At 38.3% G+C, this 21,949-nt stretch overlaps 1 protein-coding gene and 1 long non-coding RNA gene across 7 annotated transcripts in view; one reads left to right on the top strand and one right to left on the bottom strand.

Annotated features, from left to right (window-relative positions):
• LOC142659071 (uncharacterized) overlaps positions 1 to 21,949 on the bottom strand; it is a 215,795-nt gene that overhangs the window by 95,794 nt on the left and 98,052 nt on the right. The window lies entirely within an intron of this gene.
• The window catches only part of NSMF (NMDA receptor synaptonuclear signaling and neuronal migration factor), a 70,264-nt gene that overhangs the window by 7,454 nt on the left and 40,861 nt on the right, over positions 1 to 21,949 (top strand). The window contains exons 2-5 of one of the 4 annotated variants that reach the window (XM_075834794.1): positions 9,313 to 9,374; positions 17,624 to 18,106; positions 19,067 to 19,142; positions 19,966 to 19,971. In XM_075834794.1, the coding sequence (XP_075690909.1) occupies positions 9,313 to 9,374; positions 17,624 to 18,106; positions 19,067 to 19,142; positions 19,966 to 19,971 (627 nt within the window). The remainder of the gene's footprint in view (positions 1 to 9,312; positions 9,375 to 17,623; positions 18,107 to 19,066; positions 19,143 to 19,965; positions 19,972 to 21,949) is intronic. The other 3 variants (XM_075834791.1, XM_075834792.1, XM_075834793.1) reach the window with 3 other exon arrangements.

The raw sequence follows: 21,949 nt of genomic DNA, 5'->3' as shown, positions 1-21,949 counted from the left end.
ATAATACAAGATGTAACTCAGGATCAGTACAGGATAAGTAATGTAATGTATGTACACAGTGACTCCACCAGCAGAATAGTGAGCGCAGCTCTGGAGTATAATACAAGATGTAACTCAGGATCAGTACAGGATAAGTAATGTAATGTATGTACACAGTGACTCCACCAGCAGAATAGTGAGTGCAGCTCTGGAGTATAATACAGGATGTAACTCAGGATCAGTACAGGATAAGTGATGTAATGTATGTACACAGTGACTCCACCAGCAGAATAGTGAGTGCAGCTCTGGAGTATAATACAGGTTATAACTCAGGATCAGTACAGAATAAGTAATGTAATGTATGTACACAGTGACTCCACCAGCAGAATAGTGAGCGCAGCTCTGGAGTATAATACAAGATGTAACTCAGGATCAGTACAGGATAAGTAATGTAATGTATGTACACAGTGACTCCACCAGCAGAATAGTAAGTGCGGCTCTGGAGTATAATACAGGATGTAACTCCGGATCAGTACAGGTAATGTAATGTATGTACACAGTGACTCCACCAGCAGAATAGTGAGCGCAGCTCTGGAGTATAATACAAGATGTAACTCAGGATCAGTGCAGGATAAGTGATGTAATGTGTGTACACAGTGAATCAACCAGCAGAATAGTGAGTGCAGCTCTGGAGTATAATACAGGATATAACTCAGGATCAGTACAGGATAAGTAATGTAATGTATGTACACAGTGACTCCACCAGCAGAATAGTGAGTGCAGCTCTGGAGTATAATACAGAATATAACTCAGGATCAGTACAGGATAAGTAATGTAATGTATGTACACAGTGACTCCACCAGCAGGGAAAACTTCAATCCTGGGACAAAAACACATGTAAAAGCTGTGAACCCCCATTCTTATATGGAATACCATGATAGGGTTTTCCAAGTAACCTATTATAACCACCAATTGCCATAAAACTTGCGTGCAGATTTTTGCAGCATGGAACGTTTGCTATGTGAGAGTACGGTGTAATAACATTTGCTATCAGGGATATCCTGATAATAGCAGAGTGAATTATAGAGCTTGCAATGGCTGGAGAGGAGCTTGGAGACAACAATTAAATTCTGTCATATTTTCCGCACTTTAGTTTCCAGCTATGTAAATGAGGAACATAAAGTGAACAACTTACACTGTCATTTTGCCCCCTGCCTTTTCACCTCTGCATTATGGTTACATACACAAGGAGCTGTCTATACATTGACAACAGGAAAATGCAGCCGTTAATTCAAGCTGTCTTTGCATCTGCTTCCCGACATAGTAAATGATTATTTTTATGGCTGGTGCTCATAGAATTGGAACTATAAACCCCCGTATGGATTTTGCATGTTAAGCAGTTAGTGTTTTCAAGGAAATAAATGCTTGTAATTTGCTAATATCTAGGTAGGACACTACATTAGGCTATACAGCGCCCCCTAGTGCTGCAACCAAATTTATATTGGAATTCTGATCATATGGAAGAAAATCCTGTATATTTAGTTCATTCCCAATGGATGGCGTGAGATTTGTGTGCACAATATATAAACCATTTAATTGTCTCCCAACATCTTACATTGGGATAGGTGAAGAGGAGGGATTAGGGTGAAGTTGACCCCATAGAAGTCTGCAGCTCCAAGTGTCCCGCCTTAGGCTATGTTCACATTGAACCTTCCATCGTAGGTATACCTCTGGTGTATTTCATGACATATACCCAAGACTGAGGGCTCCACTGAAAATAAAAAATGGTGCACCCCCCACATTGGAGATGTTAAAGTGCACAGATGGACTGTATGTTTGTCAAAACTCTACAGTATACTGCCCAACTTTCAAGTATCACAAAGAGGGACAACCGATGCTGCGCGCGTAGTGTCACATTTTTTCATTTAAGCCACGCCTCTAATTCCAACCAATCCCCGCCCATATAGTATCATGCTCTCATAGTGCCTTCCACACAGTATAATGTCCTTTAGTTGCTACCATACAGTATAAAGCCAACACAGATGCCCCAATGCAGTATAATGCCCCCACAGCTACCCCCATACAGCATAATGCCCCCATAGCTGCCCCATACAGTAAAATGCCCCATAGCTGCCCTTATACCGTATATTGCCCCCCTAGCTGCCCTTATACAGTATAATGCCCCCAAAGCTGCCCCTAGTGCCAATGCCCACATATAAAGTGCCAGTGCCCGTGTAGATAGTGCCACAGTGCCCATGTAGATAGTGCCACAGTGTCCATGTTGATAGCGCTACTCCCCCTGTAGATAGTGTCCATGTAGATAGTGCCACAGTGTCCATGTTGATAGCGCTACTCCCCCTGTAGATAGTGTCCATGTAGATAGCGCCATTGGGACTCCCTCTAGGAGCAGAATCCCCAGCGGGAATCTGGGACCATCCCGCTGAATCGGGAACAGTTGTGAGGTATGCCTACAGTAAGAGAAGGGCGCCATCGGAGGATGGTGCACCCCTGTCTACAAGGGATGTGAAGGGAGAGCAGACAACTACTGGACCCTGTGGGTTATTGTGGCATAAACCAGCACTAGAAGGGTAGGGTGCCATTTTGCTATGAGGTCACATATCTATGTACGCTCTGGATTAATTGGTTAGGGCTTATTCAGATGAACGAACGTTTTTTTTTTACCGGCCGTCAAACGGGCGCATGTATTTCAAATGGGGCTGTTCACATGGCCGTTGTTTTTCGTCCGTGTTCACGGATCCCTCAATATACTCATCTCTATGAGGGATACGTGAAAAGAGGTCACGCAAGTGTGCAACTCGGACGTGAAAACTGGCTGTTTTTCATGTCCGAGGTTGCACTTGTTCGTGTGAATCTGGCCTTAGCTGAAAATAAAACGCGCCTCACATCCTAGTTTAAATGACTTCTAAACTTAATATAATCTGAATATAAACATTTAAGGTCAATGCACACGATGCGTTTTACGTGCGGTTTTGCCGTGCGTATTTGCGTAAGGCAAAATCGCAGCTTAATACAGTACCAGCATAGACAATGACATTCCAGGGAATCTCTTGTTTCGGGACGTAAATTGACCCGCGGTGCATATTTTCGAAACTGCGGCATGTCAATTTCTCCCGCGATTCCACTTGCGAATTCTACCTCCCTAGTTCTGGAGAAATACGCAGCAAAATTCGCAGCATGAAAACGTTGCGATTTACACAGCACAGTGTAAAAAAAAAATAGCTGCGAATTTCTTACGCTTTCCTGCGGTTTCGCTGCATATTTTACGCAGCAAAATACGCACCGTGGGCATGTAGCTTTAAGAAAGCAATGCACACGTGAGATGCAGAACATATAACCATAGCGTTCGGTTTCAGTGGTATAGAAAACCTTATTCCGGGAACACTAGCATCATAGGTACTGGAAAAATTCGATTGCAAGCTCCAGGGGACAAGGAGAGAACCCTCAGTGCAGACTGTATTATAACGATTGACCCCGCTTTGAGCATTTAGTGAACACTGGATCAGGGGGAACAAATCTTCTCCTTCTTTTCTCCATGTTTGAGGGGGACTGTGTAAGTGACATATCACAGGGGCATCTCACAGGAGGCTGTAGCTGTGGGCGGAAGCTACAAGGATTATTTTTATAGATGTGGCGTGGGCTGCAAACAAGTTGATTACGGGTGTTAAGGAAAGGACAGGACATGGCAAAGACAAGCTAAGCCGTTAATTTGTGAGCCTACCAGTGAGCAGAACGGAGATTGGACTTATTCACAAAACCGTGTATTTGGCTGAAATTTACCGCCTCAGTAATCAACATCCAATGTCTTCATTATAATCTTCATTAATACAATCGGCCTCCTGCAGCTTTCATGGGGTTCGTCTCATTGTCAGCCCGGGAAGGAGAGGCAGAGATATGGTCAGTGCATCTTAACCAATACACAACAGTATACTCTAGACACGGACGTCAATGCTGCCTAATGAGCCATAACCGGGCAGCCATAAACAACGCCTCAATGTATTTGTATGGCCTTGCACCTATGCACAGGCATGAACAGCGGACACTCAAGAAGGGTTAATGTTGAGTGGGCAAAGACTTTACATCATATACGGAGGCACTCATTATGACATCCAGTTCTTGCACAATGGCCATATTGGCATGTCTGACAAGGATTCGTTTTTGGCGACAGTCTAGATCCGGGATGGGGAACCTTTTTTATGCCAGTGGCCATTTGGATATTTCTAACATCATTCTCGGGCCGTACAAAATTATCAACTTAAATATGAGCCTGCTATATTTGGTCAAACATTTAATTAACTCCCCCCTAATGTGATGGCTGGAACTGCTTCTCTTTGGTGAGGCGTGCGATATTTGCCGGTATTGATGATATTACTTTGCATGGGCCGCTGCTAAATTTCTAAATTTTTGGAGAAGGAGGAGGGCAGACGGAGCCAAGTAGTGATATTCATTATTGGTGATGAGGCGGCGGCGGTCTGAGTGAGGTCGGTGCATGCTAGCCCGGGAATGGACCAGTCCAGTCACCTGACCTCACATCAGGACAGGTGACTGGTTCACTCCCGGGCCGGCACACACCAACCCCACTCAGGCTGCCGCCACCATACTTAGCTCTGTCAGCCCTCCTCCTGCTCCTAAATGTGAAAGAGTAGGGCGGACGGAGCCGAGTAGTGAATGAAACGGCGGCAGCAGTCTTAATGAGGTCAGTGCGTGCCGTACGTGGACCAGTCCAGTCACGTGACCTGAGTCACCTGACCTCAGGTCACGTGACTGGACTGGTCCACGCACGGCCCGGCACAGTCCAGTCATCTGAACTGAGTCACCAGACATGAGGTCAAGTGACTGAACTGGTCCACTCAAGGCATGGCACGCAACGACCTTACTCAGACTGCCGCCGTCTCATATACTAGTAGTGAATGACACTACTTGGCTCTGTCCGCCCTCCTAAATGTGAGTGAGGAGGGAACACAGAGCCAAGTAGTAAATAACGTGTCAACAGCGGCGGAGTGAGGTCGGGCCAGACCAAATGATTTTGTGTTCCCCACCTCTGGTCTAGATGAATCCACCATATCTAGAAATATAGTTTGTAGACGTTTTGGGGTTTGAGTTCATGTTAACTAGTTGATGACTTTTTACTACAACTAGCATTTTAAGAAGCTTTGTGGTGCCTGCCATATTTCAGCTTTGATAGGACATCATACAGATGCCATAGTTCAAGGGGACCTGTTTCAATGGCAAGTTCCAAGGGAAACTCCACCTATTTACTGTTTGTGCAGGGCTGTAATTTCGATTCTAAATTCCTTTTACATGGTCCCGAAATGTTGAAAAACGATGCCTAATTTCAAGACACTGCATTAAAAAACAAAGACGTGAGGGGGGAAGAGGGGCCACAACCGCACTAAACACCATTTTAGAACAGTTGTCACTTTGCAGGGTGCAGTTACTTTCAACCTGCTCGGACTGAACCAGATAATGGTGCCGATTGTGCTCCAATGGCTCTTTAAGATCCTTTCACAGCCACTACGGCAGGGACAGATCTCAATGTGTAAGAGAGAATTGGCTGTTTTTCAAAAGTCCGGCAGCTCGGCGGAATTTATTTGTGATAACAATATTACTTATAGCAGACAATAGAATGTCCTTCTGGAGGCCAGTCAATGTTGCAGCACCTCTCACTGGAAATTGACATTTGATTTTACTTAGAATACTTTATGAAACCCTAGACAACTAGTGGACACATTCAATAATGCTGCGTCCAAACAAATAGTGGTTTAATTTTTTGGGTGTAAAAAAAAAGACACCCCATTAAAAGGTCTATATATCCCCCAGATTATTAAAGAGCATATTGATATGATATTAACATCAGGGGTAGACTAAAGGTTCATAATTATATGCTCAATACAATGGGCTTTGCTGAGTATTGAGTTTTATGCAAAGGATTGCCTTACTACTATAATACTGCTCCTATATACAAGAATATAACTACTATAATACTGCTCCTATATACAAGAATATAACTACTATAATACTGCCTCCTATATACAAGAATATAACTACTATAATACTGCTCCTATATACAAGAATATAACTACTATAATACTGCCCCCTATGTACAATAATATAACTACTATAATACTGCCCCCTATATACAAGAATATAACTACTATAATACTGCCTCCTATATACAAGAATATAACTACTATAATACTGCTCCTATATACAAGAATATAACTACTATAATACTGCCCCCTATGTACAATAATATAACTACTATAATACTGCCCCCTATATACAAGAATATAACTACTATAATACTGCTCCTATATACAAGAATATAACTACTATAATACTGCTCCTATATACAAGAATATAACTACTATAATACTGCCTCCTATATACAAGAATATAACTACTATAATACTGCTCCTATATACAAGAATATAACTACTATAATACTGCCCCCTATGTACAATAATATAACTACTATAATACTGCTCCTATATACAAGAATATAACTACTATAATACTGCTCCTATATACAAGAACATAACTACTATAATACTGCTCCTATATACAAGAATATAACTACTATAATACTGCCTCCTATATACAAGAATATAACTACTATAATACTGCTCCTATATACAAGAATATAACTACTATAATACTGCCCCCTATGTACAATAATATAACTACTATAATACTGCTTCTATATACAAGAATATAACTACTATAATACTGCCTCCTATATACAAGAATATAACTACTATAATACTGACCCCTATATACAAGAATATAACTACTGTAATACTGCCCCTATATACAAGAATATAACTACTATAACACTGCTCCTATATACAAGAATATAACTACTATAATACTACCCCATATATACAAGAATATAACTACTATTATACTGCTCCCTATATACAAGAATATAACTACTATAATACTGCCCCTATATACAAGAATATAACTACTATAACACTGCTCCTATATACAAGAATATAGCTACTATAATACTGCCCCTATATACAAGAATATAACTACTATAACACTGCTCCTATATACAAGAATATAACTACTATAATACTGCCCCCTATATACAAGAATATAACTACTATAATACTGCCCCCTATGTACAAGAATATAACTACTATAATACTGCTCCCTATATACAAGAATATAACTACTATAATACTGCCTCCTATATACAAGAATATAACTACTATAATACTGCCCCTATATACAAGAATATAACTACTATAATACTACCCCCTATATACAGGAATATAACTACTATAATACTGCTCCCTATATACAAGAATATAACTATTATAATACTGCTCCTATATACAAGAATATAACTACTATAATACTTATCCTATATACAAGAATATAACTACTATAATACTGTCCCTATATACAAGAATATAACTACTATAGTACTGACCCCTATATACAAGAATACAACTACTATAATACTGCCTCTATATACAAGAATATAACTACTATAATACTGCCCCCTATATATAAGAATATAACTACTATAATACTGCTCCCTATATACAAGAATATAACTACTATAATACTGGCCATATATACAAGAATATATAACTACTATAATACTGTCCCTGTATACAAGAATATAACTACCATAATACTGCCCCCTATATACAAGAATATAACTACTATAATACTGCCCCCTATATACAAGACTATAACACTGTCCCTATATACAAGAATATAACTACTATAATACTGCTCCTATATACAAGAATATAACTACTATAATACTGCCCCCTATATACAAGAATATAACTACTATAATACTGTCCCTGTATACAAGAATATAACTACTATAGTACTGACCCCTATATATAAGAATATAACTACTATAATACTGCCTCTATATACAAGAATATAACTACTATAATACTGCTCCTATATACAAGAATATAACTACTATAATACTGTCCCTATATACAAGAATATAACTACTATAATACTGCTCTATAGAAATATAGACTGAGACAAGAATGTAGCAAAAAGAGATGCTTGTGGCAGTGCTGAAACTGCATATAAATTTGCAGCTATGACACAATTCAGTAAAGATACATTATATATTATCATGTTACATTATTCAGAAAGCCAGTGGAAGTGCGAGGTAATTACATTTCTGTTCCTGCTGCTTCATATCATTCAATTATTTAGTCACTAAGGTAACATTTTTATAAGCAAAAACACATGCAGCTATTTTTCATACTTAAAGTGGACCTGCCACATACATACACACACATCTATACAGTCTATATACATGTATGTTACTCCTGTATGTTATACATGTATGAGACTGTGTATTCCGACCCTGTGCCTTTTACATGGTTCTCTTACAGACTCTTCTACACATATACAGAGCACCTCCAAAAGACCATTTTCTGGGCAGCTAGGACATTTTATTCAATTATCAAAGGGGATGTCTGGTTTATAAATCCCCTTTCCTAATATCCTCTTTGGAACTTCTGAGTTATTGTGGGGAGGGGGTGGGGGGTTCCACTTAAGAGTCTCATCTATTAGCCAGATAAGAGAGCAGCTACAAAGAGTGTCTCAGTCCCTGGGGGACACTACACATCTGTTTTATGGACATCTTATTGGGAACTGTGTAATACCTCATATGATCTGTGGTGGCGCTGCAGAGGATTTGAACACTTGTTGCCAGGTTTCCCCACAGGTTACAGCTAAAAGATTTGGGGCACAGAAGTTAGAAACATTGTGACCTGTTTATAATCAAAGGACCCTTCTAACAAAAAAATAATTGTCCAGAGCAAAGAACCTCTTTGAAAAGAGTATTATAAGCCCAAATTCCGGACAGAGAATACTTAACGTGCTCATGAGAACCTTCCCATATCACTAAAACTTATAAAGGTTAAAGAATATACCACACGGAATGTGATTATACAACATCAGAGCCGAAACAGTCTACCAGATATTACTGTTACCGGCAATAAACCCTACAGCCCCTGTCAATTTTTACCTAAGGCTATGACTGTAGGCACCTGCTGTCCACTTCTTGTCAAGGCTTAGCTTGTCCCTGAGCCCAGTATGATAATGCAACTCACTTGAATGGGGCTGAGCTGCAATACCAGACAGAGCCCATAGGCGAGAGTGGCCATGTTTAATAAGAAAAAAAAACCAGACCTTTTTTCTAATCTCAGACAACCCCTTTATATACAAATGTTTGCACCTACGTCCCAAGTATTAATACGATTGCTATGTGCAAGTGCACCGAAACAGATTGTGACATATTATTTTTCTCTTTTTAAGAGCAGCGAGGGCCTTTGGAGAATACTTGTCACAGACTCATCCGGACAGTACAAACGGCTCAGGTAAGACCCAAGTCCCCTTAATTATGTAATAAGCATTTGACTCTATTCAAACCCTTAGAATCTCCTCATCTGTAAATGTTGGAGAATTAAATTTCAAGGGTTGTCTCGTCGAAGACAACTCCTTTCATATTGAAGACACTATCTTCTGATCTTGATCAGTGCGAATCCGGCTCCCAACATCCTTGCAAACAGCTGATTTTGCCTGGTCTTCTCTGGCCGGACATTCCCGTAGGCGTTGCAGGGGAAATGTAGCATTACATGGCGATCCTTCCTAGTCCACCAGTGCGGAATTCGCGCTTACAGAGAGGCCTTATTTTCTGTCTCATAGAGAGGGTCCTGAGCGTGGACCCGGTCTATATGCCCTTATATGACATATGGAGGGCTGTCTTTCTGAGACCTCTTTCATAATTCAGGGAGTCTAAGCCGGTCAGAGAACATTCTGCCAATTCCTTGTCATCTAGATCAAAACCTTTTTCCATCCAGGTTAAGTTTAACAACAGTATTTGTCATTTCTGATACTAAAAAATATTATATCGGGCAATTTCAAACAGATGTATATTTCCACTAATGTATGTGGTAACTTGTGCCCCAATATCAGTCATCTACTGTTATTATACTTACATAGTTGAAATATAAGAGAATAAATCACATTCAAGAAATGTAAAATTAAGGTCAGACCCATTAGCTAAACTCTCAAACTGCATTGTAGTTATATTCTTGTACATAGGGGGCAGTATTATAGTAGTTATATTCTTGTAAATAGGAGCAGTATTATAGTAGTTATATTCTTGTATATAGGGGGCAGTATTATAGTAGTTATATTCTTTTATATAGGGGGCAGTATTATGGTAGTTATATTCCTGTATATAGGGGGCAGTATTATAGTAGTTATATTCTTGTATATAGGAACAGTATTATAGTAGTTATATTCTTGTATATTAGGGCAGTATTATAGTAGTTATATTCTTGTATATAGGGGGCAGTATTATAGTAGTTATATTCTTGTATATAGGAGGAAGTATTATGGTAGTTATATTCCTGTATATAGGGGGCAGTATTATAGTAGTTATATTCTTGTATTTGGTGGCAGTATTATAGTAGTTATATTCTTGTATATAGGAGGCAGTATTATAGTAGTTATATTCTTGTATATAGGAGCAGTATTATACTAGTTATATTCTTGTATATAGGGGGCAGTATTATAGTAGTTATATTCTTGTATATAGGGGCAGTATTATACTAGTTATATTCTTGTATATAGGGGGCAGTATTATAGTAGTTATATTCTTGTATATAGGAGCAGTATTATAGTAGTTATATTCTTGTATATAGGGGCAGTATTATAGTAGTTATATTCTGTATATAGGAGCAGTATTATATTAGTTATATTCTTGTATATAGGGGCAGTATTATAGTAGTTATATTCTTGTATATAGGGGCAGTATTATAGTAGTTATATTCTTGTATATAGGGGGCAGTGTTATAGTAGTTATATTCTTGTATATAGGGAGCAGTATTATAGTAGTTATATTCTTGTATATAGGGATTAGTATTATAGTTGTTATGTTCTTATATATAGGGGCAGTATTATAGTAGTTATATTCTTGTAAATAGAGGTCAGTATTATAGTAGTTATATTCTTGTAAATAGAGGTCAGTATTATAGTAGTTATATTCTTGTACATAGGAGCAGTATTATAGTAGTTATATTCTTGTAAATAGAGGTCAGTATTATAGTAGTTATATTCCTGTATATAGGAGCAGTATTATAGTAGTTATATTCTTGTATATAGGGGGCAGTATTATAGTAGTTATATTCTTGTATATAGGAGCAGTATTATAGTAGTTATATTCCTGTATATAGGGGGCAGTATTATAGTAGTTATATTCTTGTATATAGGGAGCAGTATTATAGCAGTTATATTCTTGTATGTAGGGGGCAGTATTATAGTAGTTATATTCTTGTATATAGGGAGCAGTATTATAGTAGTTATATTCTTGTATATAGGGGCAGTATTATAGTAGTTATATTCTTGTATATAGGGAGCAGTATTATAGTAGTTATATTCTTGTATATAGAGGGCAGTATTATAGTAGTTATATTCCTGTATATAGGAGCAGTATTATAGTAGTTATATTCTTGTATATAGGGGCAGTATTATAGTAGTTATATTCTTGTATATAGGAGCAGTATTATAGTAGTTATATTCCTGTATATAGGGGGCAGTATTATAGTAGTTATATTCTTGTATATAGGGAGCAGTATTATAGCAGTTATATTCTTGTATGTAGGGGGCAGTATTATAGTAGTTATATTCTTGTATATAGGGAGCAGTATTATAGTAGTTATATTCTTGTATATAGGGGCAGTATTATAGTAGTTATATTCTTGTATATAGGGAGCAGTATTATAGTAGTTATATTCTTGTATATAGAGGGCAGTATTATAGTAGTTATTTTCCTGTATGTAGGGGGCAGTATTATAGCAGTTATATTCTTGTATATAGGAGCAGTATTATAGTAGTTATATTCTTGTGTATATGGGCAGTATTAAAGTAGTTATATTCTTGTATATAGGGAGCAGTATTATAGTAGTTATATTCTTGTATATAGGAGTAGTATTATAGTAGTTATATTTTTGTACATAGAGGGCAGTATTCTAGTAGTTATATTCTTGTAACTAGGGGGCAGTATTATAGTAGATATATTCTTGTATATAGGGGGCAGTATAATAGTAGTTATATTTTTGTATGTAGGGGCAGTACTATAGTAGTTATATTCTTGTATATAGGGGGCAGTATTATAGTAGTTATATTCTTGTATATAGGAGCAGTATTATAGTGGTTACATTCTTGTATATAGGGGGCAGTATTATACTAGTTATATTCTTGTATATAGGGGGCAGTATTATAGCATTTATAGTCTTGTATATAGGGGGCAGTATTATAGTAGTTATATTCTTGTATATAGGGGGCAGTATTATAGTAGTTATGTTCTTGTATATAGGGTTGCAGTATTATAGTAGTTATATTCTTGTATATAGGGGTAGTATTATAGTAGTTATATTCTTGTATATAGGAGCAGTATTATAGTAGTTATATTCTTGTAAATAGGAGCAGTATTATAGTAGTTATATTCTTGTATATAGGGGCAGTATTATAGTAGTTCTATTCTTGTATATAGGAGGCAGTATTATAGTAGTTCTATTCTTATATATAGGGGCAGTATTATAGTAGTTATATTTTTGTATATAGGGGCAGTATTATAGTAGTTATATTCTTGTACTGTATATAGGGGCAGTATTATAGTAGTTATATTCTTGTATATAGGAGCAGTATTATAGTAGTTATATTCCTGTATATAGGAGCAGTATTATAGTAGTTATATTCTTGTATATAGGGAGCAGTATTATAGCAGTTATATTCTTGTATGTAGGGGGCAGTATTATAGTAGTTATATTCTTGTATATAGGGAGCAGTATTATAGTAGTTATATTCTTGTATATAGGGGCAGTATTATAGTAGTTATATTCTTGTATATAGGGAGCAGTATTATAGTAGTTATATTCTTGTATATAGAGGGCAGTATTATAGTAGTTATATTCCTGTATATAGGAGCAGTATTATAGTAGTTATATTCTTGTATATAGGGGGCAGTATTATAGTAGTTATATTCTTGTATATAGGAGCAGTATTATAGTAGTTATATTCCTGTATATAGGGGGCAGTATTATAGTAGTTATATTCTTGTATATAGGGAGCAGTATTATAGCAGTTATATTCTTGTATGTAGGGGGCAGTATTATAGTAGTTATATTCTTGTATATAGGGAGCAGTATTATAGTAGTTATATTCTTGTATATAGGGGCAGTATTATAGTAGTTATATTCTTGTATATAGGGAGCAGTATTATAGTAGTTATATTCTTGTATATAGAGGGCAGTATTATAGTAGTTATTTTCCTGTATGTAGGGGGCAGTATTATAGCAGTTATATTCTTGTATATAGGAGCAGTATTATAGTAGTTATATTCTTGTGTATATGGGCAGTATTAAAGTAGTTATATTCTTGTATATAGGGGGCAGTATTATAGTAGTTATATTCTTGTATATAGGAGTAGTATTATAGTAGTTATATTTTTGTACATAGAGGGCAGTATTCTAGTAGTTATATTCTTGTAACTAGGGGGCAGTATTATAGTAGATATATTCTTGTATATAGGGGCAGTATTATAGTAGTTATATTCTTGTATATAGGGGGCAGTATAATAGTAGTTATATTTTTGTATGTAGGGGCAGTACTATAGTAGTTATATTCTTGTATATAGGGGGCAGTATTATAGTAGTTATATTCTTGTATATAGGAGCAGTATTATAGTGGTTACATTCTTGTATATAGGGGGCAGTATTATACTAGTTATATTCTTGTATATAGGGGGCAGTATTATAGCATTTATAGTCTTGTATATAGGGGGCAGTATTATAGTAGTTATATTCTTGTATATAGGGGGCAGTATTATAGTAGTTATGTTCTTGTATATAGGGTTGCAGTATTATAGTAGTTATATTCTTGTATATAGGGGCAGTATTATAGTAGTTCTATTCTTGTATATAGGGGCAGTATTATAGTAGTTATGTTCTTGTATATAGGGTTGCAGTATTATAGTAGTTATATTCTTGTATATAGGGGTAGTATTATAGTAGTTATATTCTTGTATATAGGAGCAGTATTATAGTAGTTATATTCTTGTAAATAGGAGCAGTATTATAGTAGTTATATTCTTGTATATAGGGGCAGTATTATAGTAGTTATATTCTTGTATATAGGGGCAGTATTATAGTAGTTATATTCTTGTACATAGGGGGCAGTTTTATAGTACTTCTACCCTTTCCTCATTTTATAAACAAATTAAAGATCTATGTGACTAATGTGAACAACGCTGCCTTTTTCTTTAGCACCACTTTTACTAAATAAGCACTGGAACCACAATGTTCAAGGTGACACTGAAGTTCCTGACATCACTTTAACATCTCTATAGTCGTGTACCAGCTGCTAAGTGCTATTCTGGAAAAACCCATAGCCTGGCAAGTCCTTATACTGTTGCATGCGGTGCTTAGTACTCCAACAGGGAGCATCTGTAGATATAAAAAAACAAAAAACATTTATTGAAACTAATTACATTGATCGGTTTATCTCATTATCCAACTACCCAGCAGGGTCTCATCCCATCTCACATGCTCACATCGTTGATTGAAACTAGTAATTAGGTCTCAGAAAAGTTAATTTGTTCCTGCCCTGCACTCCTTATGTACAGAACACAAAAGACCATGTGTTCTCAGGATTTAAACTTGCAATTTTATGTTCCGCGGAGCACTTTGTAAGCCGTGATGGCTCGTTGTACAAGCAGCGGGGGTGAGCAACAAATACTTGTTTTTGATACCGGTATTTTGGAAATTTTGGACTTTCCAAGTTTATAGAACAGCTTTCATGCCGTTTGCATCCTGTTTTGGAAGTTTTATAATACACTGTGTCCTATAGGTTTCATTGTTCATCTCTTAGATACTTTTTTAATAGTGTATTGTTGGAGTGACCTTGAAGGACTTCTGTCATTTTAGAATAAAGTCTTATGCTGGAAATTTGGGCTTGTGGTGTATTTATTTATTTTGGCACCTGGATCGATGATGTGTCCTGCCAGGAAAAAGGCATTCATATTAAGAAAGGGGGGAAAAGTTGTGGCTCAGAGGCCAAATGAACACAAAGGCAGGATGTCACCTGTAACAATCTTATTAAATACATGTAAACTTAGATGAGTTACTGTCCTCTAATTGGTCAGCAAAAAACTATCATGTGTTATATTGGGAGTGAAACCAGTATCGACCTTGAATTGTGCGAAGCGAAATATTAAAATAATAATAAATTATAAAGCTAAGTACATTGTTTTGTTATATACAAGCGTCAGTGTCACTGTCTTATCGCCCCAAGAAACATTATGTTATTGTCCTGTCGCCCAAGTGTCAGTGTATCATTATCCTGTCGCCCAAGTGTCAGTGTATCATTATCCCGTCGCCCAAGTGTCAGTGTATCATTATCCTGTACCCCAAGTGTGAGTGTATCATTATCCTGCACCCCAAGTGTCAGTGTGTCATTATCCTCTACCCCAAGTGTCAGTGTATCATTATCCTGTACCCCAAGTGTGAGTGTATCATTATCCTGCACCCCAAGTGTCAGTGTATCATTATCCTGTACCCCAAGTGTGAGTGTATCATTATCCTGCACCCCAAGTGTCAGTGTGTCATTATCCTCTACCCCAAGTGCCAGTTTATCATTATCCTCTACCCCAAGTGTCAGTGTCATTATCATGTACCCCAAGTGTCAATGTCATTATCCTGTACCAAGTGTCAGTGTTTCATTATCCTCTACCGCAAGTGTCAGTGTATCATTATCCTGTCCCCAAGTGTCAGTGTATCATTATCCTGTCCCCAAGTGTCAGTGTATCATTATCCTGTCCCCAAGTGTCAGTGTATCATTATCCTGTACCCCAAGTGTCAGTGTGTCATTATCCTGTACCCCAAGTGTCAGTGTATCATTATCCTCTACCCCAAGTGTCAGTGTATCATTATCCTGTACCCCAATTGTCAGTGTATCATTATCCTCTACCCCAAGTGTCAGTGTATCATTATCCTCTACCCCAAGTGTCAGTGTATCATTATCCTGTCCCTCAAGTGTCAGTGTATCATTATCCTGTACCCCAAGTGTCAGTGTATCATTATCCTGTCCCCCAAGTGTCAGTGTATCATTATCCTGTACCCCAAGTGTCAGTGTGTCATTATCCTCTACCCCAAGTGTCAGTATATTATGTGTGCATATAAAATACTTATTTTACAGACCCCTCCGATATATTTATACACAGTAATGGTCACCTGTTAGGGGATTTTCCCCTAAATAAAGTAAATTTCTCTAACCTTTCATGGCAATGCAACCCAATGATGTCCCTGTCTAATAAGTTTAGTGGTCTCTGAAGCCTCAACCAGCTCTACTATATGTTTCCTTGAGCTCTTGAGCGTGTGTACACAAAATCCCAGATCATGCTGCTGCGAGGAGTTAATATTGTTAAATTGGACCAATCCGTCTACAAATAAGAAAAAAAATCCTAGGTTTTACCAGCTTCTCCCATGAATTCCCATATTATAGTAGACATTTTCTTTCTCTCTTGAGACGAGGCGCTACATGTGGAGCTTTGAAAGCTGCGAGCAGAACATTCTACGTAAGCTGGTTTTAATTATTGGTAGGCAAGTTTTAATTAACTGAGCTCCACTGCATGGCTTCATGTTTATTCAGCCTTTTCCACATTGCCTGCACTTGAGGGATTGCTATTGTATTGTCTGGAGCAGCTGACCTCCGCTCTGTAGCGACAAAGAAATTCAGGCAGTGGATTACAGAATAGGACGGGAATATAACCTGCAGTGTACAAAACAACCCAATCTAACTCTTCCATACCTGTACCCAGCAAAGAACAAAAACCTCAGAAAATGTGTTACTGCGGCTTTACACTACTCCACAGCAACACGGGATCATCCGCGTAATGCGGTAAAATTGTCGATTAACTGCAACTTGTGATTGACTTCAACGTTTCACTATTTTGGGAAAAAGTTGCGACTTGCAACAATTGTTGTGAAACATTAAGATTGCAGGAACTACCGTAACGTCACCAATATACCACGTCTTGTAGTGTGTATATATATATATATAAAGTATAACAATCATAATGACTGTTAGAAAGTTGCTATAGTCACAAAATAGCACCAAAAATCCACTGTACTTAAAGCATAAGCGGCTTCAAAATTTTGACCAAGATTTAGATATATTTTAGATATCTATATGTTTATGTCTAATAAAAGTATAATTTGGCGATGGGATTTACTTCAATATTTGTCGCAGCTCACATTTTGCCCATTTGACATCACTGATCCTCACCCAACATCATACTCCCTTCTTGATGCTTAAACTTTGTCTTTGTATTAATACACTAGGACATTTTTTTTTCCATCTGTGACAAGTTAAAATTTCATTATGTTAAGCAATTGGTTATAAAAAGTTACATTTTACATGCTTTTACAACCATCCAACCAGTGCTGTTCATCAGATTTCTTTTAAGACAAGCATTTTTATTTATCCATATTTAAGCTGTTGTTTTCATACATAAGTCTTGACCCCGATGGTGAATTCTTCTTTGTTTTCTTGGTTTCTTCAGATCATCTTCTTGTCCAAGAGGATTCCCCAGAAATGCTCCAAGCTTCTCAGAACAAACGTCGTCTCTCTGCCATCTCAGACAACAAGTTGGAAAGGAGTTTCTCTGAGGAACGTGGGGAGAAGTTGACCAGTGAAGGACCAAAGCCTCATGTGTACACCATCTCCGGAGAGAGGCCAATGTTGTCCGACCACGAGAGTGACAGCATGGAGCTGGTGGTGATGAAGACCGGGCAGGACGAAAGGCAGCATCACCATCACTCACATCATCACCACCACCCTTTGCAAAACTCAGGCAGCACTCACAACATCACAAGGCCTTGTAAAAGTTGGTCAGGAAGCCGACAAAACTCCAAAGAGTGCCCAAATTGTGCCAAACTCACTGTGCCGGCACAGCGCTCATTCGATCTAGAGCAACATCAATCCAACGAGTCCGGATGGCGCAAGAAAAAGCTGGAACGGATGTATAGCATCGATAGAGTATCTGGTGAGTGCCAGGGCTTATTCACACTGTACAAGTGCTAAAAGCAAACATTTAGGCCCCAAGCACACGACCGTAGACTTAATCCGTAATTACGGACCCATTCATTTCTATTGGCCACCGACACCTTTCCGCATTTTTACAGATGGGTGTCTGTGCTGAAAAAATTATAGAACCTGTCCTATTCATGTCCGTAATTATGGCACGGACCCTACCATAGAAGCCTATGGGCTCTTCCGTAAATATGGACGGCTACGGATGTGCATCTGTAAACCGTCCGTATTTACGGAAGCTATGCAACATGCTCGTGATATCATTTGCAGCCTACCTGATTTTTTAGGGATCCGAATATACGGATAAAATACGGATGACTACGGATCCGTATTTACGGCCAAAATTTACGGATATATTAAAATACGGTCGTGTGCACGGCCTGTGATTACAGCACAGATGGCCGCTGAGTGTCATGGACCGTGTACACATTGATTTCTTGGTCGTGTGCATTGGCCCATAGAAATGAATGGGTCCGCAATTCATCCGTATTTTTGAGGATGAATTGCGGACGCAAGAACATGTTCGTGTGCATGAGGCCTTAGGGATAGTATTATGACCAAATGTCCTTGAGTTCATGGATTATCAAGGGTTTCATACCACATAGTAGCATCTGTGGCACGAGGCAAAATCAAACCCCATGTCGGACTATCCAGTTAATGTAATGGAAAGAAAGAGATTCATTTGGTAAGGACTGTATGTTTGTTTTTGTTTTTTACACCGGTAGGCCCATCATGGTATCATGAGCAATGAGGGATCATGCCGCTATTGCTATACAACCATTTACACAATAGGTTTGACACAATCCATTGTCTTCTTAGTAGATATAATATTATAAATACAATGATATTGCATAGTTGTTTTTTTGTTTTCTTTTAAATTAAATGTATCATTTTGTGTTTCCTCTATGGGCAGATGATGTTCCAATTCGGACCTGGTTCCCGAAGGAAAATCTTTTTACCTTTCAGACTGCCACCACAACTATGCAAGCGTGAGTACATTTATTATATAGCCAACCACCTTCATATTCTTTTTTGCAAAAAGTTTTAGCATGAAAAACAAACGAAACAAAAACTATTATTCAGTCTTGTAAACTATATTGTCCGACGACTGCGAGCACAGAACGATGCTTACTCCTAGGACGGCCCAATGCACGATAACAGAATAATCACCTCAATCTGTTTGACTCGGTGAGGTTGAGATTTGCCTTTGGCCGCTGTCAGCCGCTTTTCAGATACACCTGAGTCTGGACCAGTGAGCTGACACAGTGATTTAATTCATGTGCTGATGTATGGATGCTGACAGAATGAGACTAAACTGGTACCGGAGATAAACCTGCCCTCGTCAGCATCTCTTGCCTTCCCCCAGCGCTACCTGACAAGGATTAATATCCTGATGCTTTCTACTTTTGCAGCTTTAACAAAACAAATTCTCTTAGGACAGTCAGCAAACTGGAGATTTTCTCTCATTATACCAAAAGACTGCTCCTCAGACAGGAATAAGTGGAATATTGCTCCGACTCAGGGGGGAAAAAGTGCTACTAATTACTGCATGTAAAAAAAAATGGTAATGCCAAAAAGCCAAGTATAGGGTCCTTCATATGCAAAACAATCCCATAACTATGGAAATCTATAGACCCCATATGTTATTACAGTATTTATAGCATTAAATATGATGGCGCCCGACATATGACATTTATGGGGTTGCTCTGGTATTATATCACACCGTGGTTACGATACACATTTCATAATTGATATTAATGACTTAACTAAATGCTACTTTTTTTCTTCTCCCCATCCTCTCAATGTGATCAGTATCTCGTAAGTATCTCGTATTTCACTGAATGCATTGCACCATGTGTGTCTTGTAACTACAAAGAGATAGTCATAGCTGTGCATCCATCCGTGTAGCCGCTCTGTGCATGCACCTGTGGTTTATCATGGAATCGCATGCTGTGTTTGTAGTGACCCGTGTGTCATGTTGATGAACATTGCTGTGACAGTCGAGAAAAAGTGACAACAGAACTAATTGGGATGCAAAAGAAATAATGGTGTCACCAATGGCAACCAGATTCCAGCTCATATTTTAATTGAACCCTTGTAGTATGGTTTTGCACTATATAAAAGCTTGGTCGTAATCAGAACTGCATTCCCAGTCTGCTCAGTTATAATCCTGTTTGGAGAAATATCAAACAAATGGCTGTTTTTGTAACTTTCACAAAAATATAATAATTATAATAGGTATATTCTTGTATATAGAGGCAGTATTATAGTAGATATATTCTTGTATATAGGGGGCAGTATTATAGTAGTTATATTCTTGTATATAGGGGCAGTATTATAGTAGTTATATTCTTGTATATAGGGGCAGTATTATAGTAGTTATATTCTTGTATATAGGGGCAGTATTATAGTAGTTACATTCTTGTATATAGGGAGCAGTATTATAGTAGTTATATTCTTGTATATAGGGGCAGTATTATAGTAGTTATATTCTTGTATATAGGGGGCAGTATTATAGTAGTTCTATTCTTGTATATAGGGGGCAGTATTATAGTAGTTATATTCTTGTATATAGAGGGCAGTATTATAGTAGTTATATTCTTGTATATAGGGGGCAGTATTAGGGCGGGTTCACACATAGCGGAATTTCACTTAAATTCCGCTGCGGACACTCCGCAGCGTTAATCCGCAGCGGAGCCGTTTCTCCATTGACTTTCACTTTAATTTAGCAGTGTTCGTTTACACGATGCGTACAATTCCGCTGCGGAGCATAGGCTGCGGAGCGGAATTTGGTGTCCGCAGCATGCTCTGTCTGTTGCGGAGCAGTGGCGGACTCATGGCGGAATTTCTCCATTGACTTCAATGGAGATTCAAAGTTCCGCAATGAAGTCCGCAGCTGTCATGCACATGTCATGTGTGCTGCGGATGCGTCTTGCTTTTTTAACTTGACATTTCTTCATTCTGGCTGGACCTATGTATTTCTAGGTCTACAGCCAGACTGAGGAAGTCAATGGGGCTCCCGTAATGACGGGAGCGTTGCTAGGAGACGTCAGTAAATAGTCACTGTCCAGGGTGCTGAAAGAGTTAAGCGATCGGCAGTAACTGTTTCTGCACCCGGGACAGTGACTACCGATCTCAATATACATGTATCTGTAAAAAAATATATAAGTTCATACTTACCGAGAACTCCCTGGGTCTGTCTCCAGTCCGGCCTCCCAGGATGACGATTCAGTGTAAGTGACGGCTGCAGCCAATCACAGGCCAAGCACAGGCTGCAGCGGTCACATGGACTGGCGCGTCATCCAGGGAGGTCGGGCTGGATGCCGAAAGAGGGACGCGTCACCAAGACAACGGCCGGTAAGTATGAAAGTCGTTTACTTTCACTAGGGAAAGGGCTGTCCCTTCTCTCTATCCTGCACTGATAGGGAGAAGGGAAGCACTTTTCCCGCAGTCCGCAGCAGCTAGTCCGCATCAATGTACTGCACATTTTGTGCAGATCCGCAGCAGAATCTGCAACGCAGATTCTGTGCGGCATGGATGCGGACAGTTGCGGAGGAATTCCGCCATGTGTGGTCATGCCCTTATAGTAGTTATATTCTTGTATATAGGGGGCAGTATTATAGGAGTTATATTCTTGTATATAGGAGGCAGTATTATAGTAGTTATATTCTTGTATATAGGGGCAGTATTATAGTAGTTATATTCTTGTATATAGGAGCAGTATTATAGTAGTTATATTCTTGTATATAGGGGCAGTATTATACTAGTTATATTCTTGTATATAGGGGCAGTATTA

This window comes from Rhinoderma darwinii, chromosome 8, assembly GCF_050947455.1.
Source record: "Rhinoderma darwinii isolate aRhiDar2 chromosome 8, aRhiDar2.hap1, whole genome shotgun sequence".
Taxonomy (NCBI): Eukaryota; Metazoa; Chordata; class Amphibia; order Anura; family Rhinodermatidae; genus Rhinoderma; species Rhinoderma darwinii.
Note: the sequence above shows the minus strand (reverse complement) of the source record. Positions and strands in the feature narration are given on the sequence as shown.